The 18,483-nt window shown below is 36.1% G+C and overlaps 3 protein-coding genes across 3 annotated transcripts; 2 read left to right on the plus strand and 1 right to left on the minus strand.

Moving 5' to 3' along the window:
* The first annotated feature begins 513 nt into the window (after positions 1-513).
* LOC110171795 (syndecan-2-like) lies at positions 514-8,016 on the plus strand. Its single transcript, XM_020937580.2, has 5 exons — positions 514-758; positions 4,689-4,818; positions 5,107-5,321; positions 5,652-5,910; positions 5,996-8,016. The coding sequence occupies exons 1-5, from the start codon at positions 699-701 to the stop codon at positions 6,157-6,159; spliced, it is 828 nt and encodes a 275-aa protein (XP_020793239.1). The 5' UTR covers positions 514-698; the 3' UTR covers positions 6,160-8,016.
* Positions 8,017-8,483: 467 nt separating this feature from the next.
* On the plus strand, positions 8,484-15,460 carry LOC110171660 (carboxypeptidase Q). Its single transcript, XM_020937412.2, has 11 exons — positions 8,484-8,804; positions 8,897-9,032; positions 9,336-9,551; positions 9,945-10,061; positions 10,143-10,350; positions 10,665-10,872; positions 12,596-12,707; positions 13,501-13,592; positions 13,653-13,748; positions 14,283-14,388; positions 15,202-15,460. The coding sequence occupies exons 2-11, from the start codon at positions 8,897-8,899 to the stop codon at positions 15,360-15,362; spliced, it is 1,452 nt and encodes a 483-aa protein (XP_020793071.1). The 5' UTR covers positions 8,484-8,804; the 3' UTR covers positions 15,363-15,460.
* Positions 15,461-15,628: 168 nt separating this feature from the next.
* dscc1 (DNA replication and sister chromatid cohesion 1) lies at positions 15,629-18,362 on the minus strand. The gene is made up of 9 exons (XM_020937414.2): positions 18,045-18,362; positions 17,803-17,971; positions 17,579-17,713; positions 17,420-17,510; positions 17,219-17,357; positions 17,050-17,102; positions 16,803-16,957; positions 16,570-16,718; positions 15,629-16,487 (listed from the first exon to the last, which is right to left on the minus strand). The coding sequence occupies exons 1-9, from the start codon at positions 18,212-18,214 to the stop codon at positions 16,376-16,378; spliced, it is 1,173 nt and encodes a 390-aa protein (XP_020793073.1). The 5' UTR covers positions 18,215-18,362; the 3' UTR covers positions 15,629-16,375.
* Positions 18,363-18,483: the final 121 nt, after the last annotated feature.

Here is an 18,483-nt window from a genome sequence, read left to right on the forward strand (position 1 = left end):
TGAATTTAAATTAATCATAATAATACTGTCATCAAAGGCTTTCTGTCTGCACATAACTGTAATAAGATTGGAGTTATTTAAAAGAAGGTGCAAATTAACATAATAAAACGGGTAAGTTGACCTTTAAAACCTTAAGTTTAATACCTGAATCAGTTAGATACATGCAAAATCCAGTGGTAATCATTTCCAAGAACCTGTATTATGCTATATAAACAGATTTTGCTATTATTTATATTTATATAGCATCTACATCTAATTTGGTGTTATTTATATTTATATAGCATTTACATCTAAATAAATTGATACATAAATAACAGCTGATTCTCCTTTTTTCCTCTCTTTTGCACTACCCTTCTGGAGTCTATAATAGATCTCTCTCGCACATAGAGTACATTTCTCTCATGATTTCTCTGTAATTTTGGACATGCCTTCATCAGAACACGTAAGAAGACGCCCCTGTTTTCTCAATGAGCGTCGGGTTGACGTCATTACGCAGCCACGCTGTTTGCCAGACTCAGACCAAACAACTTTTCCAGAGCTCCACATCACAACGCGGCCACTTTTCAGCGAGGACACATTTATTTAGACTTATCTGCACGGAAATCGGATTATTCTGCTTGGACCTTTCTTCACTGTGTGTATTTATTAGTTTAGAGGACTTTGTTTCCCCTTTGTTTTAAAACTTTTAGGAAGTTGAAATGAGGAATCTTTGGCTGGTTTTCCTCGTCGGATTGGCGGCTGGTTTCTTCACTGAAAAGGTAAAACACTTGAAATTTTACTTCCATTTAAAATAGTTTTGACATTTTTAATGTTTTTAGACGGGTATTATCCCAACAGTAGTCAGTTAAATCATACACCTCCTTTGCTTTTGTTTTTGTTTGATAAAAGCACATTCTGTCTCTTTTTAAAATCAAATGAAAACACTAAGATATAACGTGAGGCGAAGCTAGCTGTTATTTTAATGTTAACTTAGTATTATCAAAAATGTGTTGTTGTAAATTTAATCAAGTGTTTATTAAAGAAATGCAACTATGTCAAATTATCATCTAAAGTTGATTTGTTTTCCTTAGTGCCATTTAAATGGCAACATATCCGGTTCTTATCTTGGCTCTATGTGAGTGGATGTAACTTGTGATTTTAAGTTAGCCACCTAGTTAAATAAATCAAGACAGAAGAAGGTGAGATATGCCAAAATCACAGATATGTCTTGCTTTAAATTAGTTTTTTAATTACACAAAGCTTTTCCTCGTTTTTGGTCTGTGTGCGCGCCTGGAAATGCTGGAAAACACCTGGAAATGACAAGCTAAAAGGCTCACATGGATCTGCACCTTGTCACTAGTGCAAATATATCCTGCGTGTGTGATTTATAGACTGTGAAAGTCCCCCAAGAAAGCCTCTCAAAAAGCCTCTATGCTTTTGATTTATGGACTGTATGCGGTGGAAAGGAGTGAACTGAAACCTGAGAGTGGCCTTATGGGACATGAAGCACGAACTTACAATTTGACCAGAGTGGCTAAATACCAAAAACAAGAGATTTTTGTCTGTTTCCAAATATATTGCTACCAAAATATACCAAATTCAGATAATTTTTGATTTATGTGGTGGTCTTTTATTGTGGAAGTTTTTAAATGAGTTTTTTTTCCCAGTAACAAGTTTAAGGAAGAGAATCATGTAACTTTGCCCATTCATAAAAGTCACTGCACACTAAGTTACAGATGTTTAGGTTTAAAATTAAAATAATTTCAACTAACTGTTTAAAACACTGGCACATTTTGTATTGATTTCAAAAGTCATCCTGACAACTAATGTTATCCAAGACGTGAGAGGAATGACCAAGACTACAAATTGTCAAACTTATGGTGGGCTTGGTGTACACTTTATAATGTGTAATAAATGTGCGTTCCACAATAAAACATAGACCGGTCAAATAATGTTAGAACACTGAAAGAAGAATATTTGTCTTTTTTTTTTTTTACCACACAAATAATCTGAATTCATTCCCATCACTGTCTACAATACTCTCCTCACTTACAGACTCCAATCCTAAATTGCTGGGTGTGCCAATGCCAAGTTACATGGTATTTTGTACGGTTTCTAAATAACTTAAGAGCTACTGATTAGTCAGTCATTGATGCCGCTTGCGTCCATCAGATGAGTGTTGAAACAGGCTTTCTGTGTGTCACTTTGGGAGCCGGTGGTTGGGTCATTTTCTGGATGGATGAGTCAGGTTGAGTCCCCGTTGGCTAGTCCAGACACGCTTGGAACTGCAGTGGCGCATAGGCAGTTTTCCACTCAACTCTCACTATTGTAAAGACCAGTCACATGTTTTGTATGAGCAAAAAAATCATGCATCATCTCTCCAAGACAGACCATCCTTTTTGTAATTAAATAACGGCTTCAACATTTTCCATTGCTCACTGTACAAAACACGTTCAGGTGACTCAGCTTTAATGCCCTTTACCCCACTTGGTAGTCTTATCTCTTACCAAACACAGGAACATGTGGCAATACAGGTCTGTTCATCCAAATAATATTTATCTTCTTCATATGAGAAGAGTTTTTATAAGTGATCTTGCCATTAACAAAAAAAAAGAAAGGAAAACATACCATTATTCCAGTGTTCTTATATAATTACTTATATAATAATATAATATTTCTTTTTACTTTTTTTTTTACTGTTTGAGTTGTGATGACAGATGTCCAATGTGTACCTAAAGATTACACAATCACATTTCCCCCTGGACAATATTCCCTGTCCTAGAGCTCATACTGCTAATAGAGCATTAGTAGAATAAAGAATATTTTCAAATATTTTTGTGCATTTTATGTGAACACCACAATGAACAAATCCTATATTTTACCTTACCCCACTCTCTCTCTGTAGTGTAATAAGCAGAAGCCTTGTTGTTCCCTCTCTTCTTCTACAGAGGTGTCTGAGCTGCTATGACAAAGCATTCAAACCAGATGTTTACTATTGTTGCATATTTTCCTGAGAAGTGTATTCTTTCCAGATGCATCATGTGCTGGAATGGCTGTAGCAGTAACTGTGAATAGCTGAGAACTGTGAACAAGTCCATGTATAGGATTACACAATCTCAGAAAATGTTCCCTAAATTAAATATTTTAACTGGAAGTTTAAGATACCTGGTGTCTACAGGACAGACTGTTCAAATCCCACCTGCAATTATTCCAAAATTCTCTTCATGAGTTTCAGCTTCTGGTGCACATTTCATAATTCAAATATTGTAATATTTCCTTTTGAACTGTTAATTGCTATAGCAAAGCTAATTTTCTATCAGTCTGACCCCCATGGATAACAATGGTACATGACATTTGTTCATGGTGAGACTCTTAACAAGTTTACCATTTGTCTCAACATTGATCCCAAGTGCACGTTATGATGTGATAAAATGTAAAAATAAATCAGTAGTAACATAAGAGGTCCAATTTACAGTTGTTGTATTTATGTAGAAATCTGAGCGGCGCTCGTGTGTTTGGTTTAGACAAGAAGCGGAGCATCTGCTTTTGTAATCCCCCGTTGAAGACAGCAGGAATGTGAGATCCCCCTCTGCTATTTCAGTCGGCGCTGGCACCGTGAGACCAGTGTCTTTGTGTGAAAAATAAAGTTCAACAATTCGTTTTTTTTGTTTTTTTTTTTGAGGGGGGGGGGGGGGGGGGGTTCACCGCTATGACAACACTCCAGCTGGTTTGTCTTATGTCTCTCTCTTGTTACAGTCGTGGTGGTTCACATAAAAATCAAGACATCTGAGAAGCCACAGTGGAACCAATTAAAAAGGCTTCATGAGATTTTATTTGAGCAATATACATTTAACTCGTAGCATACGTCTTCTGTGTACAAGATAAAATACCAAGACATCTTTTTAAGTTATTTTCACTATAAATAACTTCCATTCTCTTTTTGCCAGACTTGGCACTAAGGGGCTTGTCGGCCATCTTGGTTTGTTGTCAGCACCTGTTTTAGCAGAAGACTGCCTCTCCTTCTGTCCCTTTGCTTTCCCTTATTCTCCTGGTCTTCAGCACCTGTGTTAGTGGAAGCATAGTACACATACCAGACATATTTCAGGCCTCAATAGACCATATTCATCTGCTATGAGTGTCTCGGCTTCTCCCTCTCGCCACTAACATCTGCTGAGTCTTCTTTATTTTGTAATTATAGACTCCAAAAGAGGTTCCTGATGAAAGTTACTTGCTTTGTTTGAACATGCGTTTTTTGGAGGGAAACATCTAGGCCTTTGTTTTATAGTTACACCCATTTGTGTTTGGATTGCTTAGAGTTTTGCCTTGACATATTTTTAATCCTTTTGCTTGTCTGCTCTGTGCATCGATTCCTTTGCATGTCTGTGAAGCAGCACAAATTTCTGCCAAAAGTTTAATAGACAAGAAGCCAGCCCCCACCCAACTAAGTCAAATGGAACAGGCCTGTTACTGTACAATATATAACTGTACTGTAAGTGACTATACAGTGCAGGCTACAATCTGGATGCAATTCATGCTCTGTAGACTTTGACTCACAGCGCATAGGTCATAGAGAGCGATCATCTTTCTGTTGGCTATGGAGGCAGTCACATGTTTCTAGTTTGCTCAAGTGTGAAAGAAGCTGGTCTGTGAGTCTTTGCTTTTTCCCCCTTTTTTAGATTGAAAAATAATCTCTATTGTTTGTATTTCAGATCCTGGTCTCATCCCAGCACCCCTCTGCACTGGACGATCTGTACTTGGAGGGGCGCACGTCAGGTGACCTTCCGATTGATGATGAAGATGGTGAAGACGATGGCTCAGGCTCTGGATCTGGAGACTATGGTAATGCTTTGTAGCCATTAGACTTTTAACATAAACACCAGGGCAGGCTGAGTCATATCGGTCACATGAAGCTGTTTATTGAGACACAGAAGCACAGATGTTTGACCTGCGGAGATGTGGAGTGAACCAGTTGAGATTTTATGAGAAGTCTACAGATGTCAGAAATTCCTATGGCAAATGACTCATGTGTTTTGAATGCTGTTAAAATAGAAAAAAAATAGAAATGATACACTAAGGAAAAATATATTTGAAATCATGTCTTTTGTGTTTTTTTTTTTTTTTTTTTAGATAACATCACAGAAGAGGCCGAACTCCTGAAGTTTCTCAACTTCTCCAAATCCCAATTTGGGAGAGACATTGTTACCGTCGAGCCACTTCAGCCACAGTCAACAGCCGGGTCCCCGTACTTTGGGCCAACCTCTGCAGCGGAGACCCCAGAGCCCTCGACCACCGCGAGGGACTCTGCTCCAACAGCACCGACTGCTAGAGACAACGATGAAGAGGTATGGCTACAGAGCAGGGCTGAATGAATTGTGTTTTAAAATTAGCTTTTCGTCCAAACGGCATATTTAAAATTTATCCTGCAGCATTAATGTTTGAGAATGAATTATGGACTACAAAAATAATACAAGCTTTGTAGAAATCTCTAAGCTACAGGGATAGCAGTTTTTGATTTGGGGTGTATTGTTGTTTGCTGAGGACACAATTTCATGTATTTGTAGCCTTGCCTTGCCTATTCCTATTCCACGTAATACACATTTCCATTAATTTAATAGGAATGCAATTTTAAAGTTTTGTAATTTACATTATGATTTGTATTTTTATTTTTTCAGGTGGTTGATTTTGGACCAACTATGGACAGGACCACACAAGCTACCAGCCCTGTGCCTCCTAGTTACACCACTACCTTTGATAACAGCATTGAAAGTGGCATAGAACAAGAGACAAGAGCTGATGACTTTAACATCCCAGAGAAGGACACCCAAAATGAGATTCTGATCATAGACGGACGAGGAGGCAGGATTTATGAGATGGACTCGCCCAAAGAAGTCACCTCTGAAAACATGTGGGAGCGCACGGATGTTTTGGCAGGTAAGGCACTCAACTGTGTTTATTTTCACAAATGTTTGTCATATTTATTGTAACTAACTGAAATGTTTCTCTGTGCACTGTCCAGCTATCATTGCATGTGGTGTGGTTGGATTCCTCTGTGCTGTCTTCTTGCTCCTCCTCCTCGCCTACCGCATGAAGAAGAAAGATGAAGGTAGCTACGATTTGGGAGAGACCAAACTTACCAACACGGCATATCACAAAGCACCCACCAAAGAGTTCTACGCCTGAACTGATGAATGGGATCAAGTGGAGTTTGTAACAAATCAGGACACTCAGATCTACTAGAACTGGAGATAATTTCTGTTGAAGTCTGAGGATGAAAACTCTACTGTGCGCCTTAACTTTCTTCATCCAGCCCTTCAGTTTGGTCCTCTGATCATTCCAAACTGTTTTTGAAGAGGACAAAAGGGAATAAAATTAGCTTGTTTTCTGCATTCTCTCATGTTCTTCTTTGGAGGGAGTACAATGTTAATACCCCCTTTTTAATGATATAGCACTACTAATGATGACTGCATCAAAAAAATATTTTATGAACCACATGAGTTAGACCCACTTTTGGGAGGCCAAAAATTATTGCTTGATAATCAAATTGATAATTTACCAAATCTTAACTGTGTTAAAACCAGCCATTATGCATTTCGACTGCTGTTAACTCTTACAGTGGCCAGTAGTATTATGAATGAGCTAAAATGATCATTTTTATAATTTATGTCAGATATGTCTTTCGACTTTTACGTTGCCTTGTTTTCTGCTCATTAGGCAGTTGTAGTATTTTCATTATAATGAAAATGTATTTTATTCATATTCATTTGCTGTCAAAAGTGGTGTAAATCCTTTTGCTTTGCAGGTACATGAGTATTTGTCATTTGACAATAGTAGAAATTCCTAAAACATAATATTGCTTCATTGTTATGGGAAATGTTTGAGTAGCTATTAGATTTTAGTTTTTTATGTTGAGAGGTAATTTGTACAAAATATTTTTAGAGAAATTTTAGTAAAAATTTTTGCAGCCTTTGCATAATGTTACTATTATCAGGTTTAACATTCAAGCATAGTGAAATGTGCAGTAAGTTTTTTCTGGGACACGTCTGTAAAGTAATGACTATAATTTAGAAACTGTAGAAGTGAAGTGACCAATGTTACTGAAGCCAAAGAGAACTCCTTTCCTACTGTTACCTCTGTACTGCTGTGTGTGTGTGTGTGTGTGTGCACGCGCAACAGTCACTGTGCCGATAGCTTTAGCTTTGTTACATATCAAGGAGGGTTTTTACCTGGTACGAACATTCCCATCTTAGACATCCATTCCAACAAATGCTTTGTCTGCTATAGTTGTTGTTGACTGCTATTTCTTTTTTCTTTTTGTGTCCACTGCGTTTTATGAGGCATGTCAGCATACAGCTGATGTATGTTTCATTTAGTTTATATTTGGAATGCTGAAGTGAATAGTTATCAATCTTGCAAATCAAGGAAACTACCTACAATCATCAGCTGGAAATAAACAGAAATATCTAATGAAATGACTGTGATTTAGTGATTAGTTTAATGTTTGTGCAACAATCCAAAGTGCCTCAATAACCAGTAGTGCTTTTTCAGTGTTACTGACGAGCTTTTCAAGCTAAATAAGAATGAATGATCGACAGATGTTTCTATGTCATTGGTACAGAGTGATGTATTCAGAGTTAAGGGGTGGAGGAACTCTACAGGACATTCAATACTGTGCATAATCTCTGTAATTGTATACAGTATGTTAATAATGTTATTGTGCCGTAATTTATGTGCTTCACTAATCCAGGTGTTATCTCCTCTGAAATGTACAGTATTTAGAATTTTTGTGCAGTCCAAACTTATTTATATTAAAGTCTTTGACAAGCCCAGGTTCGGTTCATATAGGTTTAATGCCTTCTTATTTGTAGATTGCAGCTTTGATTTCATCTTTTGAATTGACTAAAGCTTTTCAACATGGTAAAACATTGAGACCAATTTTCCCACCATTGGGACAAAGGACCACCAAATCACACTGTGTGACTGAACCAATGTATTTTCATGGGGTTCACTACTGAATAAAAGCTGTATGTTCAAAATAAAGTGTCTGTCAGTTTTGTGTATATATAGGCCTAGACACAAGTGAAACTATTTCAGCTCCAAATCAGAAAAACATTGCACTATTTGGCAAATATTACGCAAGAAATTTATTTCTTAATGAGTTTAATGACACAAGAATCACTCTATGTAATGGCTTTGATATAAGCAAGTGCAGGGAAGTTCCAATCCATTCAGCTAAGGGCTGTGGAAAGAAAAACAAGTAACCACCAGGATGTTAAAGAAGATAACTATGAACAATGGGGTTGTTAACAAAATATGGTCAGGAAAAGATAAAATGAACAAATGACAAAAGTAGGCCTACTTTGAGAAAATATAAAATGAAAGTTATATTACTATTTTAAAAATGTGTAATTTGTATTTTCTTTCTGTTTAGTTTTCGCCTTTCTTTTTCTTTTTTAATTTTGGGGGGGAAAAAACCCCGGAAGTTTCTGCTGTACGTAGGACACATGGCGTCGTGACATCACAAACCCGGAAACCCAGTAGCAAATTGATCCTAATCATGGATATGTTGCCTTTAATGCATTTATCTTACCAGTGTTTATTTGTTTTTTACAACAAGTAATAGTCATGTGAGTGTTAAGAGATTATGAGGGCGTTGCAAACTTTCTTTCTGGCAGACGCGTCGGACCAGTTTAAGACGCTCTCACACCAGGGTGTTAATGCAGGATACTTTCTCTTGTGCCAATGTTTTTCTCATAGACTGTATGTTTTTTGTTCGTTCCTCAATCACCACTAGACGAAACTAGCCACTTGACGGAAGTTTAGACAGGGTAAGTACAGTTTGCATTCAACGATAAAAAGTAATGTTTTGAAAGACCCGTTCATTCTGAGTGATACAACTTATGTTGATTTGTGATTACAGATGACTCGAGATCTCAAAATAAACTTTGTCCTGTCATTTATTACCTTTCTCTACACTTGTTCATATGTGTGCAACTGTCAGTCAGCCACTTTTCAAACAGGAAATTCAACTTTCAAGAAAAACTTTGCATCAAAAGGTAGGATCACACCTCCAATAAAGTCATTGGATTATTGTTAAGCCTGTTTTCCAGATAAATTCGTGTAAATGGGCCCAATGGCTGAGTAAGCAAAACACTAATCCAGAGGCTAGTCTTGTCTTGTTTATAATCTTTTAAATTGCATACTCAATATCAGTTACACACAGAATGACAGAAAAATAAATACAACCTGAAAGTTACACCAAGTTTAAATATTATAAATAATAATAATAAAACTATTAAAACATGTAGCTCTATAGTAAACACTTATTTTTATTTATTTATTTATTTATTTTTTTGCAGCCTTGGACAAAGCAACAGAAGTGGCAGCCTATACGGATATCGCCCAAAAAATAATACATTTGGCTGTGTATGGAGATGCCAGGAATCGCTCCTACAGTCGGCTGGCAAACTTTACTGACACAATTGGGAATCGTGTCAGTGGATCCAAAAATCTGGAGATGGCCATTAACTACATGTATAAAGCCATGACTTTAGATGGTCTGGATGTCCATTTGGGTGAGGACAGAGATCATAGGACAAGGCTTAAATCAGGGCTGGGCAATATGACAAGGACATTAATCAAGATTTGTTTCCTCATATTTCCTCGATTTGTGATTTGATTTTCTTTTTCAGAAAAAAAATTAAAATAATTTTCAGTATGGAGATCAGGAACATAATTAGTTAACACAAAAAAGAGTCAAATTTCCATGTCCCAAGTCTGAACTCTACCCCAAACCCTGCATGCTTTTACAGACATAAGACTGGCTGTAAACCTAAATTAAAATGACCAAACTATATAATTAATGTTTAGACATGATTGAATCTCGTTCTTTATTCAAATCTGATTGATTGTTCAGCCATACTTAAAATATACACATGAGAAATCTGTTAAATTGTATTCTTTTCCAGAGCCAGTCAAAGTCCCTCATTGGGTTAGAGGCAAAGAGAGTGCAGAAATGATCCAGCCCAGATCCAAAAACCTGGCTATACTTGGGCTTGGTAGCAGCATAGGAACACCCCCTGAAGGTGAGGTCTGAACATGCAAAGTAAAACAATATAATAAATATATAGTAAAATAAAATGACATTGTTTATTTTTAATATGCAGGTATCCAAGCAGAAGTGTTAGTAGTTCAGTCTTTTCAAGAACTGCAGAGAAGAGAGAGTGAGGTCCCAGGCAAGATTGTGGTCTTTAACCAGCCGTTTGTTAGTTATGGGACGACCGTGCTTTATCGGGGCTTGGGAGCCTCAGAAGCAGCCAAACTGGGGGCTGTGGCCACTCTTATAAGATCTATCACTCCCTTTTCAATTAACAGGTACATTGAATAGTCAAATGACCGTACCAATTTAATTAATATCTGTAAGTATAAAATATTGGTCTAGATTGTTGACTTTTTTATTTGATAGTTTTGACTGCTTTCAATTAAATTTTTATTATTTGAGGCAAACATCAAACAGTGCAATAAAATATCACGCCATACTAGCAGATGTTAAGTTGGAAATAAGAATAAAAATATTAAAAGCAAGACAAAAAAAAAAAAAAAACAAGTTAAAAAGAATAAACATAAGAGCAAGATGGATGTGTTGTTGCATCCACACCTTAATTTAAAATCTTCTGGTGTGTTTATAGTCCACACACAGGTTGGCAGTACTACCAGGAGGATGTAAAGAAAATCCCGACTGCTTGCATCACCGTAGAGGACGCTGAGCTGATGTGGCGTATGGCAAAGAGAGGTGAAAAAATCATTGTAAAACTCACAATGGGAGCCACCACTCTGCCCGATGCTGACTCCTTCAACACTGTGGCTGAAATCAAAGGCTGGCAGCACCCTGAGCAGGTATCACACACAGTACCTTCATATACAGTCTAGTTGTGTATCTGTTTTATTGTATTGTATTTTTTATTTGTTTTTTTAATATTAATAGCTTTATCACTAAATACCAGAAGAAATACCTGTGAATCAATCTTTCGTGCATCTTTGTAACATTCCTGACATGCTAATACAACAAAGACAGCGACTGTGTTCTGCTGATGTCAGACTTTCCCTCAGCAGTTTTGTCCACCTTTTTCTGTAAGATCTTATCTACTTAGAAAAAAACCTGTAAAAGCCAACTCCACAAATTGTTTTTATTTTAAGATCCAATTATGAGCTAGACACACATTCCTTCATGTATGAGCAAGCATGTGCATATCATAGGTCAAGAAATCAGAAAATATTAATTGAAGTGGCAGGTGCATTGGGGGAAAGAGTATTAAACTGCAGATTGAGTGTGTTACTGGCGCTGGTGTTACACCCCAATGGAAAGGTCAGTCTTGGGTCATTTGACTCAAGCATTAATAGTTAACATAAAGATCTCAATCTTAATAGTCACTAACAACATTAGGACAATTGCTTTGCCTTCTCTGTCCTGACTCAATTTAACCTTTTAGTGTGTATATATCACATTAAATATCACATATCACATGTAAATATCACATAGGTATAAATAAACACATTGACAAACATTTCACTTTGTGTAATCAGCATAAATAAATAAAAAGTAACTACAGTGTGTCAAATAAATTATTAAAGATGAATGTTTTTACTTCTAAAATGTGTTTACACTTATTCAGACAAAGATTCCCTGTACCCCCGTAACCTTAGATGAAGTCACAGTTATGTTTCTGAGCTATTAAAACTGTCTTGAGTTTCTATGAATATGAAATTAAAATGAGACACTAGAAGAGCTGTATTTTTGTGTTTTTAGCTGTTTGTTTGCTTGCAGGTCTTGGTATAGAAAAATGGAAATGAAACACATGGCTGATGTCATCTCTGACTGTGTTATAGTTTGCAGTCACAGCATTTGTAGTTACTGCTCATGTATTAAAATAATATGTACAGTTAGCTTTAGTGAGTCATTTTTCTGGGAAGCATTTAAGAAGAATTTTTTATATATTTCAAATATAATTCAAATACAATGCTTTTATTGTCATTTTACTTAAAAAAAAAACTGTAATATAATATAATATACTACAATATAAATATATAATAATAATAATTATGTCTGAATGAATAGTGCATAGTTACCATGACATCAAAATTTACATCAACGTTATGTCAAATCAAGAGGACTGCAATTTTTCCAACTATAAATTCTCCAAAAGTTGTAATTATCCAAATGTACAAATATGATGAAACATGAGGTACTCACATGTAATCAAAGATAATACAAAAATGTATTGTAAATGGCATATATTGTGACTTTGTAGACAACAGTGCATCAAAGTGTTCTCTGTTTTGACCAGTAAAAGACAGTAATCTATGTCTTTTTCCTTTGTCAGTGTGTAGTGCCAACAGACTAATAGTAGGTTAATGCATTGTTGACACAGGGGTCAATACAAATGAGCCTTGTTCGGGTCACAGTGTACTTTGTAACTTGACTCATCAGGTCAGGAAAGGTCCTCTGTCGGGAATATGCTTCAAATTCCTGGAAGCTGTCTCTGTTCTTTAAATCTCTCAGTAGGTTGAACATGTTGAAAGAATGCACTGTTATAATACAGTCAATGTTTTCATGTTTTAGGTTGTGCTGTTAAGTGGTCACCTGGACAGTTGGGATGTAGGACAGGGTGCAATGGACGATGGGGGCGGAGCAATGATTTCTTGGGAAGCCCTGTCTCTCATCAAAGATTTAGGTATTTTTTACACACTGCATTTGTGGATTTATTTAACATTTCTTTTAATTAGAAATGAGACACAGAAATCTTATGCAATCCCATGGAGCTTAACAGTGACCTTCTGCCCCCTGGTTCTGAATGAATTTCCTATTAATTTATATTAAAATTCTGAAAGCTTGCTCAGGGTTAATCAACTACTAATGACCACAAGTTCTATAATTTTATTTCAAAATTTTATTAACCACTAATTTATTTAAAACTTGAACTTGAGTGCTAAACGTGCTCTTTGAGCTTAAAACAAACGCGTTATGAATATTAGTTACCACTTAGCTGTTTAACTCCTGTTATGCCTTTTAAAATCTTAATATTTAAAAATTTAGAAAAGTCAATGAGAAAAATTCATGAGAAATGTACTCATGGAAACTGAGCGGACTTTGAAGTGGGCAGGACTGTTGAGCTCCATAAACAAAGTTTAGTTGATTATTTACTTCTATTTTTGTGCTTGTGATGGGTAATTTAGATCACCATGAATAAATCAATAGAGAAAAGGAAAACTTCACAGAGAGATAAATGTTTCATATCGGTAGTTTATTCTTGATCTAACTTGGAACGTGGAAAAACAAATTACAAAGCAATTCCCACAGCTGTAAACATGTAATTTCCTCAAACTGTTTGTTAGAGGAAAACATAGGTAATTAAGGCATTTGCTTACACTATCGTCTTGCATAGAAAGGCAGCGACTATAGTTTTGGCAGTACAATATTTATTTAGGGACACAATTTTAATAAAATACTTTTTTATTCTATTTTAGGTTTGCGTCCCAGGAGAACTATGCGTGCTGTGTTGTGGACAGCCGAAGAACAGGGTGGCGTAGGAGCTCAGCAGTATTTTAATATGCACAAGGTAATCATACATGAATAACTATTTAAAAACTAAAAATGAAATTCCTCTCCTCTCTGCTAGGTGAACCTGTCCAATGTTGACTTGGTTATGGAGTCCGATCTTGGCACATTCAAACCAGTGGGTCTTCAGTTTACTGGCAATGATGCAGCACAGAAGGTACACACTGGTCATATATTCAAAAACACATAGATAAACAAACTATCTTTAGCCTTCTGTGTAAAGAAGAGCAGGCAGGTGCGTGTTCTATGGAAGCCAATTTGTCTTGTAAATTCATTCAAATATGATGCAAGCAACACTATCTTTATTTTTTAACAATGTTCACTTTATGTAAAATGACTGTATTTTTCTCAAATGTCTTCTCTGTTTCATTCTATTACTAATAGACCAAATGTTTTACCAGTACAACATGCACACTGAATTGTAAAATCTTATAACATCTTACAGCATATTATAACTGGAAACATAAACAATATTAAAATATGAATGAATGAAATATTAAAACTAATTATAAATAGTAGTTATATATGGTTGTTCATGTCTATATTACCAGTAATATCCACCAAAAAACATAGAATAAATATTTAAAACTCATAGAATGAAGTTTACAAATTGAATTCTTACACAGCATTGAATGAGCTGTGAAAAGTGTGCTGTGTGCATAGACCCAACACCTGTCCTTGTTATAAACAGGTGATGGCGGAAGTGGTCAAACTGTTGGCTCCCATTAATACGACTAAACTGGAGCCTCATGGAGAAGGAACGGACATTAATCCATGGATGCAGGCAGGAATACCAGGTGAATGCTGTGGTATATATTAAAACTGCTTATGCTGGAGTTGTGGGTATGTTGTCTGTTTAAGTTGCGCTGTACACAGTTTCACATCCTCATGGACAGGGCTGAAAATAAGGATCTGAAATTGGTGAATTAACCAACACAACCCAGCATTAATTCAGAGTTACATAATTATTATTCATTCAATAATCATAATATACACATTTTTAATAAAGCAACACAATACAATATAGCATTATAATTGAGACCGTAAAATGCAGGTGTAGACAAATTGTTTTGTCATTAATTTCAAACTTGATTTCGATGCTAAGAAAAAGGATACCAATTTCATTGCTCAACACTAGTCTTATTGACTTACTGATTTATTTCAAGAATGCCATCACAAAATAGTGGTAGTTTCTTGTATATTAACATGTGGCCTTATAATAGTTCTGATATAGATACAGAACACAACTATAAAATTATTTATGAAAGAGCCAATTTTGTCCTAATTATGTGATTTTTCTTTTCTCCTCCAGTATCCATATTACTGAGTAATGAGTTTCATATTTGGGTTATGATTTTCTGACATACCAAGTGGGCTAATAACTAGTCTGTAGTTGCTGATATTCAATGATTGCAATAATCTTTAGGCATATGTATTTAAGCACACACTGTTCTCAACTGACCTTCCTGGTTAAATATTGAGTAAATTAATACAATAAATATTTGCTGTTACTTTTAATAGATGTAGAGATTATCAGTAAGGCAGGTCATTTTCAGTTTTCTGTTCTTCTCTTCATTTGCTGTTTTAATGAATTTATTTTTTTAATCCAGGTGCCAGCCTTCATGTAATGGACAGTCGCTATTTCTGGTTCCACCACAGTGAAGGAGACACCATGACAGTCCAGGACCCTCATGAGATGGACCTATGCTCAGCATTATGGGCCGTAGTGTCTTATGTTGTTGCCGACCTGGAGGAAATGCTGCCCCGATAGTGCTGCAACTAATAGCGCTTTTTATTTTTTAATATAATTTTTATGCATAAGAATGGGTGAAATACTATGAATATATTATGCATTTTATTAATTTCTTATACTTGTATCTGTGAATAATTTTTTTTTTTCATATTTTAAAAATGTTTATTTTAATAGATTTTCAAGAGAACAAAGGTGAATGTCAGCAGTGAAGTCATGTTTCTTCTCGTTTCCTTCTGCAAAAAGAACAACATGACTAAAATTAATTTACCAAAAGAGAAGTGTGATTAAAATGAAGAAGTTTCTGCTGTTAAGAGGACACTGATTAATGCATGTATAACCTTTTCATCTTAGTTCCGTTGTCTACACAGTGATAAGTCAGGCCTTCCTGGGGCTGGTGTCAGGATTAGTCAGTGGGACAATGGGTCATGTCATTGTGTAGGTGGATAAGTGTTGAAACACGGACATCTGTGTTTTTTCTTTTATACATGTCTGACTCTGAATCATTCAAACGCTTGATGACTGTCATGGTCTGACAGTGCTTCTTTCCTAAATGCTCTGCTTATACAGCAGAAAACATTTCAGTGATGATGTTGATCATCTCATCACCCATCTGATGCTGGAAAAACTTCACCAACTTAAAAAAAGAAAAAACTTGCAAAATACTAAAGTAACTGTAAAATGAATAATGACATATTTTTCTGATCAACTTGCCTGTGCCATCCAAACCCTTGGAGAGACTTCCCACCCCGTGGGTTACAATTACAAAGGAACACTCAGTTATATATAATAACTACATTTTAATTTATCAACATTTATTGTATTAAGATCAGGGCTTTATTACTAGTGAACAAAATTGAATGTTAGTGTAAATACCACCACCTTGTGGACAAACTGTAGAAAGGATGATGCCACTTGGTAAATATATGATATTCCTAAACAATTTTATATAAACATTAAACCTTTAATAAAACCAACAGAGAAGATAATAACAGCATTTTTAAACACAATTAAAAATGAAAAAGCACATACATTTATGTAGCTACAGGTCTTCGAGAGTTAAAAACTTTGACTCCATTCTGCATTGAAGATCGAGCATATTTTGTGAGCAGTGCTCCAGTGGACTGTTTTTCTCCACACAAATCCCTTTAAAAGAAAAAAAGAATGTTAAAACTTCAAGATTACATTGAAATGAAACAATTCACTCTATGTATGAAGTTAAACTTACTGTATGTATGGTGTGATGTCATCGTCAGTCCATTTTTCTCGTAGTGTGAACAGGTGGTTAAAGCGCTCTTGTGTGTCCTCAGGAAGATCCTCCACCCGCAGCAGGCAGATGGTCTCTGGGCGAGAGGTGCGGTCCACCAGGGCAACACCCTGCATAGAACCATGTAATATTTAGCATTAAATGTGCTACGTAAGATGTACACAACATTTAGAGGAAAAGAAAGTTTTAATCACCTTGAGCTGATCCAGACTGGTGCTCATGCCATCTGGGACACTCTGCTGCCAGACTTCCTGAAACTCTTTTAAGTTGAATTTCACAGCATTCTGCAGTAACAGCAGAGCCAGGGCTTGACAGATTTTGTCCTCATAAAGTGAATAAAGAATTTGGTCTGTAAAATGATAAAACTGTTCAGTATTGAACAACTGAAATGATCCAAAACTATACATGTAATGTATGCAGTAATGCTGTCCAATTACATACCATTTTCAATATAGCGATGCCCATAACAGTTCAAGCAGTGTTCTATCATTTCCCTGTTAAAGAATAATGTATGCTGTTGTAAATACATTTATGACTTTTTTACTAAAGAACATCTATTGGCAATACAGCACATATATTTATAGCATAATACAGAGCAGTGTCATCTTACTTTGGTTCAAGAGGAGCTAATTCTTCCAAACAGTTTTGAAGGGGGACTTTATTGAAAGACCATGATTCAGAATCCACCAGCTGAGACACATGACCAAGAAGCTTCATTTCATAATCAAAGTCCAACAAACGCCAGCATCCTAAAATAAAACCGCATAAATACATTGGTACTTTATTCTATTACTTTTATAGTTATATTTACCATTTATTTCACAAGCGTGGATAGCCTTCAAATTGTCCTTGATTTCTGCTTCACTGGCTTGTATCCGCTCCAAAAGATCAAACATTGTGTACTGACAAACAAAATTAGATCAGATATTTGTTTTATAGTCATCGCGACCCTGCTGTGTGTGGTACATACTTGGTTTTCTGCGACCTCTTCTTGTCCTCCGATGGCAGGTCCTTCATAAGGATTCTCCATCAAAAGTTTCTTTAGTTTCTTCAGCTTTGGACGCCGTTTACGCAGTTCCCAGTAGCTGTTACAAAACCCCCAGATCTATAACATAATACAAGATTTCACACAGGTCTGTCATGTACATACCCTCCTTAATGTACATCTCATATTGTTTTTGTGATGACAGCCACCTGAGTATGGACCAAGTGAGAGCTGTCCAGGTTGTTTGGGAGCTGGTCTGGGGTTTGACATCCAGGTACAAAAAGCAGAAGGTTTGAAGTGTCAGCAATCTTTAAATCATACGTTTTATCTCCACTGCACAACACTGCACGTTCATCCTTATCCCCACGAATCACTAGACTGGAAAAAGATCCCAGACAGTGTTAATGACTCAAGCATGTTACGATAATTTTGTATAATGTTGTTAATGTACCTCTGACCAGCTTCAATCTGTTTGCACAAGGTGTCATCCAGCTCCATCAGGCAGTAGTCTGCAGACGAAACATTTTCTCCAAAGGACAAACAGTGAATGGTTGTCTGCAAGTCCTCTTCTTTAAGTTTAGCGATTTGCAGCGTGGCCTGAACCTCCTCCAGTGTACGCATTTTAGCAGAAGGTTTTAGAAAATACGTACGGTTCAGTAGATGGCAGTAAAGGTTGAGAAATATCTAAAAATAATGTATAGTTTTAGTGTCCAGGAGTCTCTTTTCTATTGACACCAAATTTCCCCGCGCTGTTTGCCAGAATAGGAAATGACGTATAGTAAGGTCTAACATCAAAACAAGATCGGTTGGATACAAAATTCTTTAAAACATCGTACGGGTTTGTGATTGATATAGGGGCTTCATTTATTTTCATATCAAACTCATAGATC

The sequence above is a fragment of the Boleophthalmus pectinirostris genome, unplaced genomic scaffold (genome assembly GCF_026225935.1).
Source record: "Boleophthalmus pectinirostris isolate CB_2022bp ecotype Guang Dong unplaced genomic scaffold, ASM2622593v1 HiC_scaffold_6, whole genome shotgun sequence".
Classification (NCBI taxonomy): Eukaryota; Metazoa; Chordata; class Actinopteri; order Gobiiformes; family Gobiidae; genus Boleophthalmus; species Boleophthalmus pectinirostris.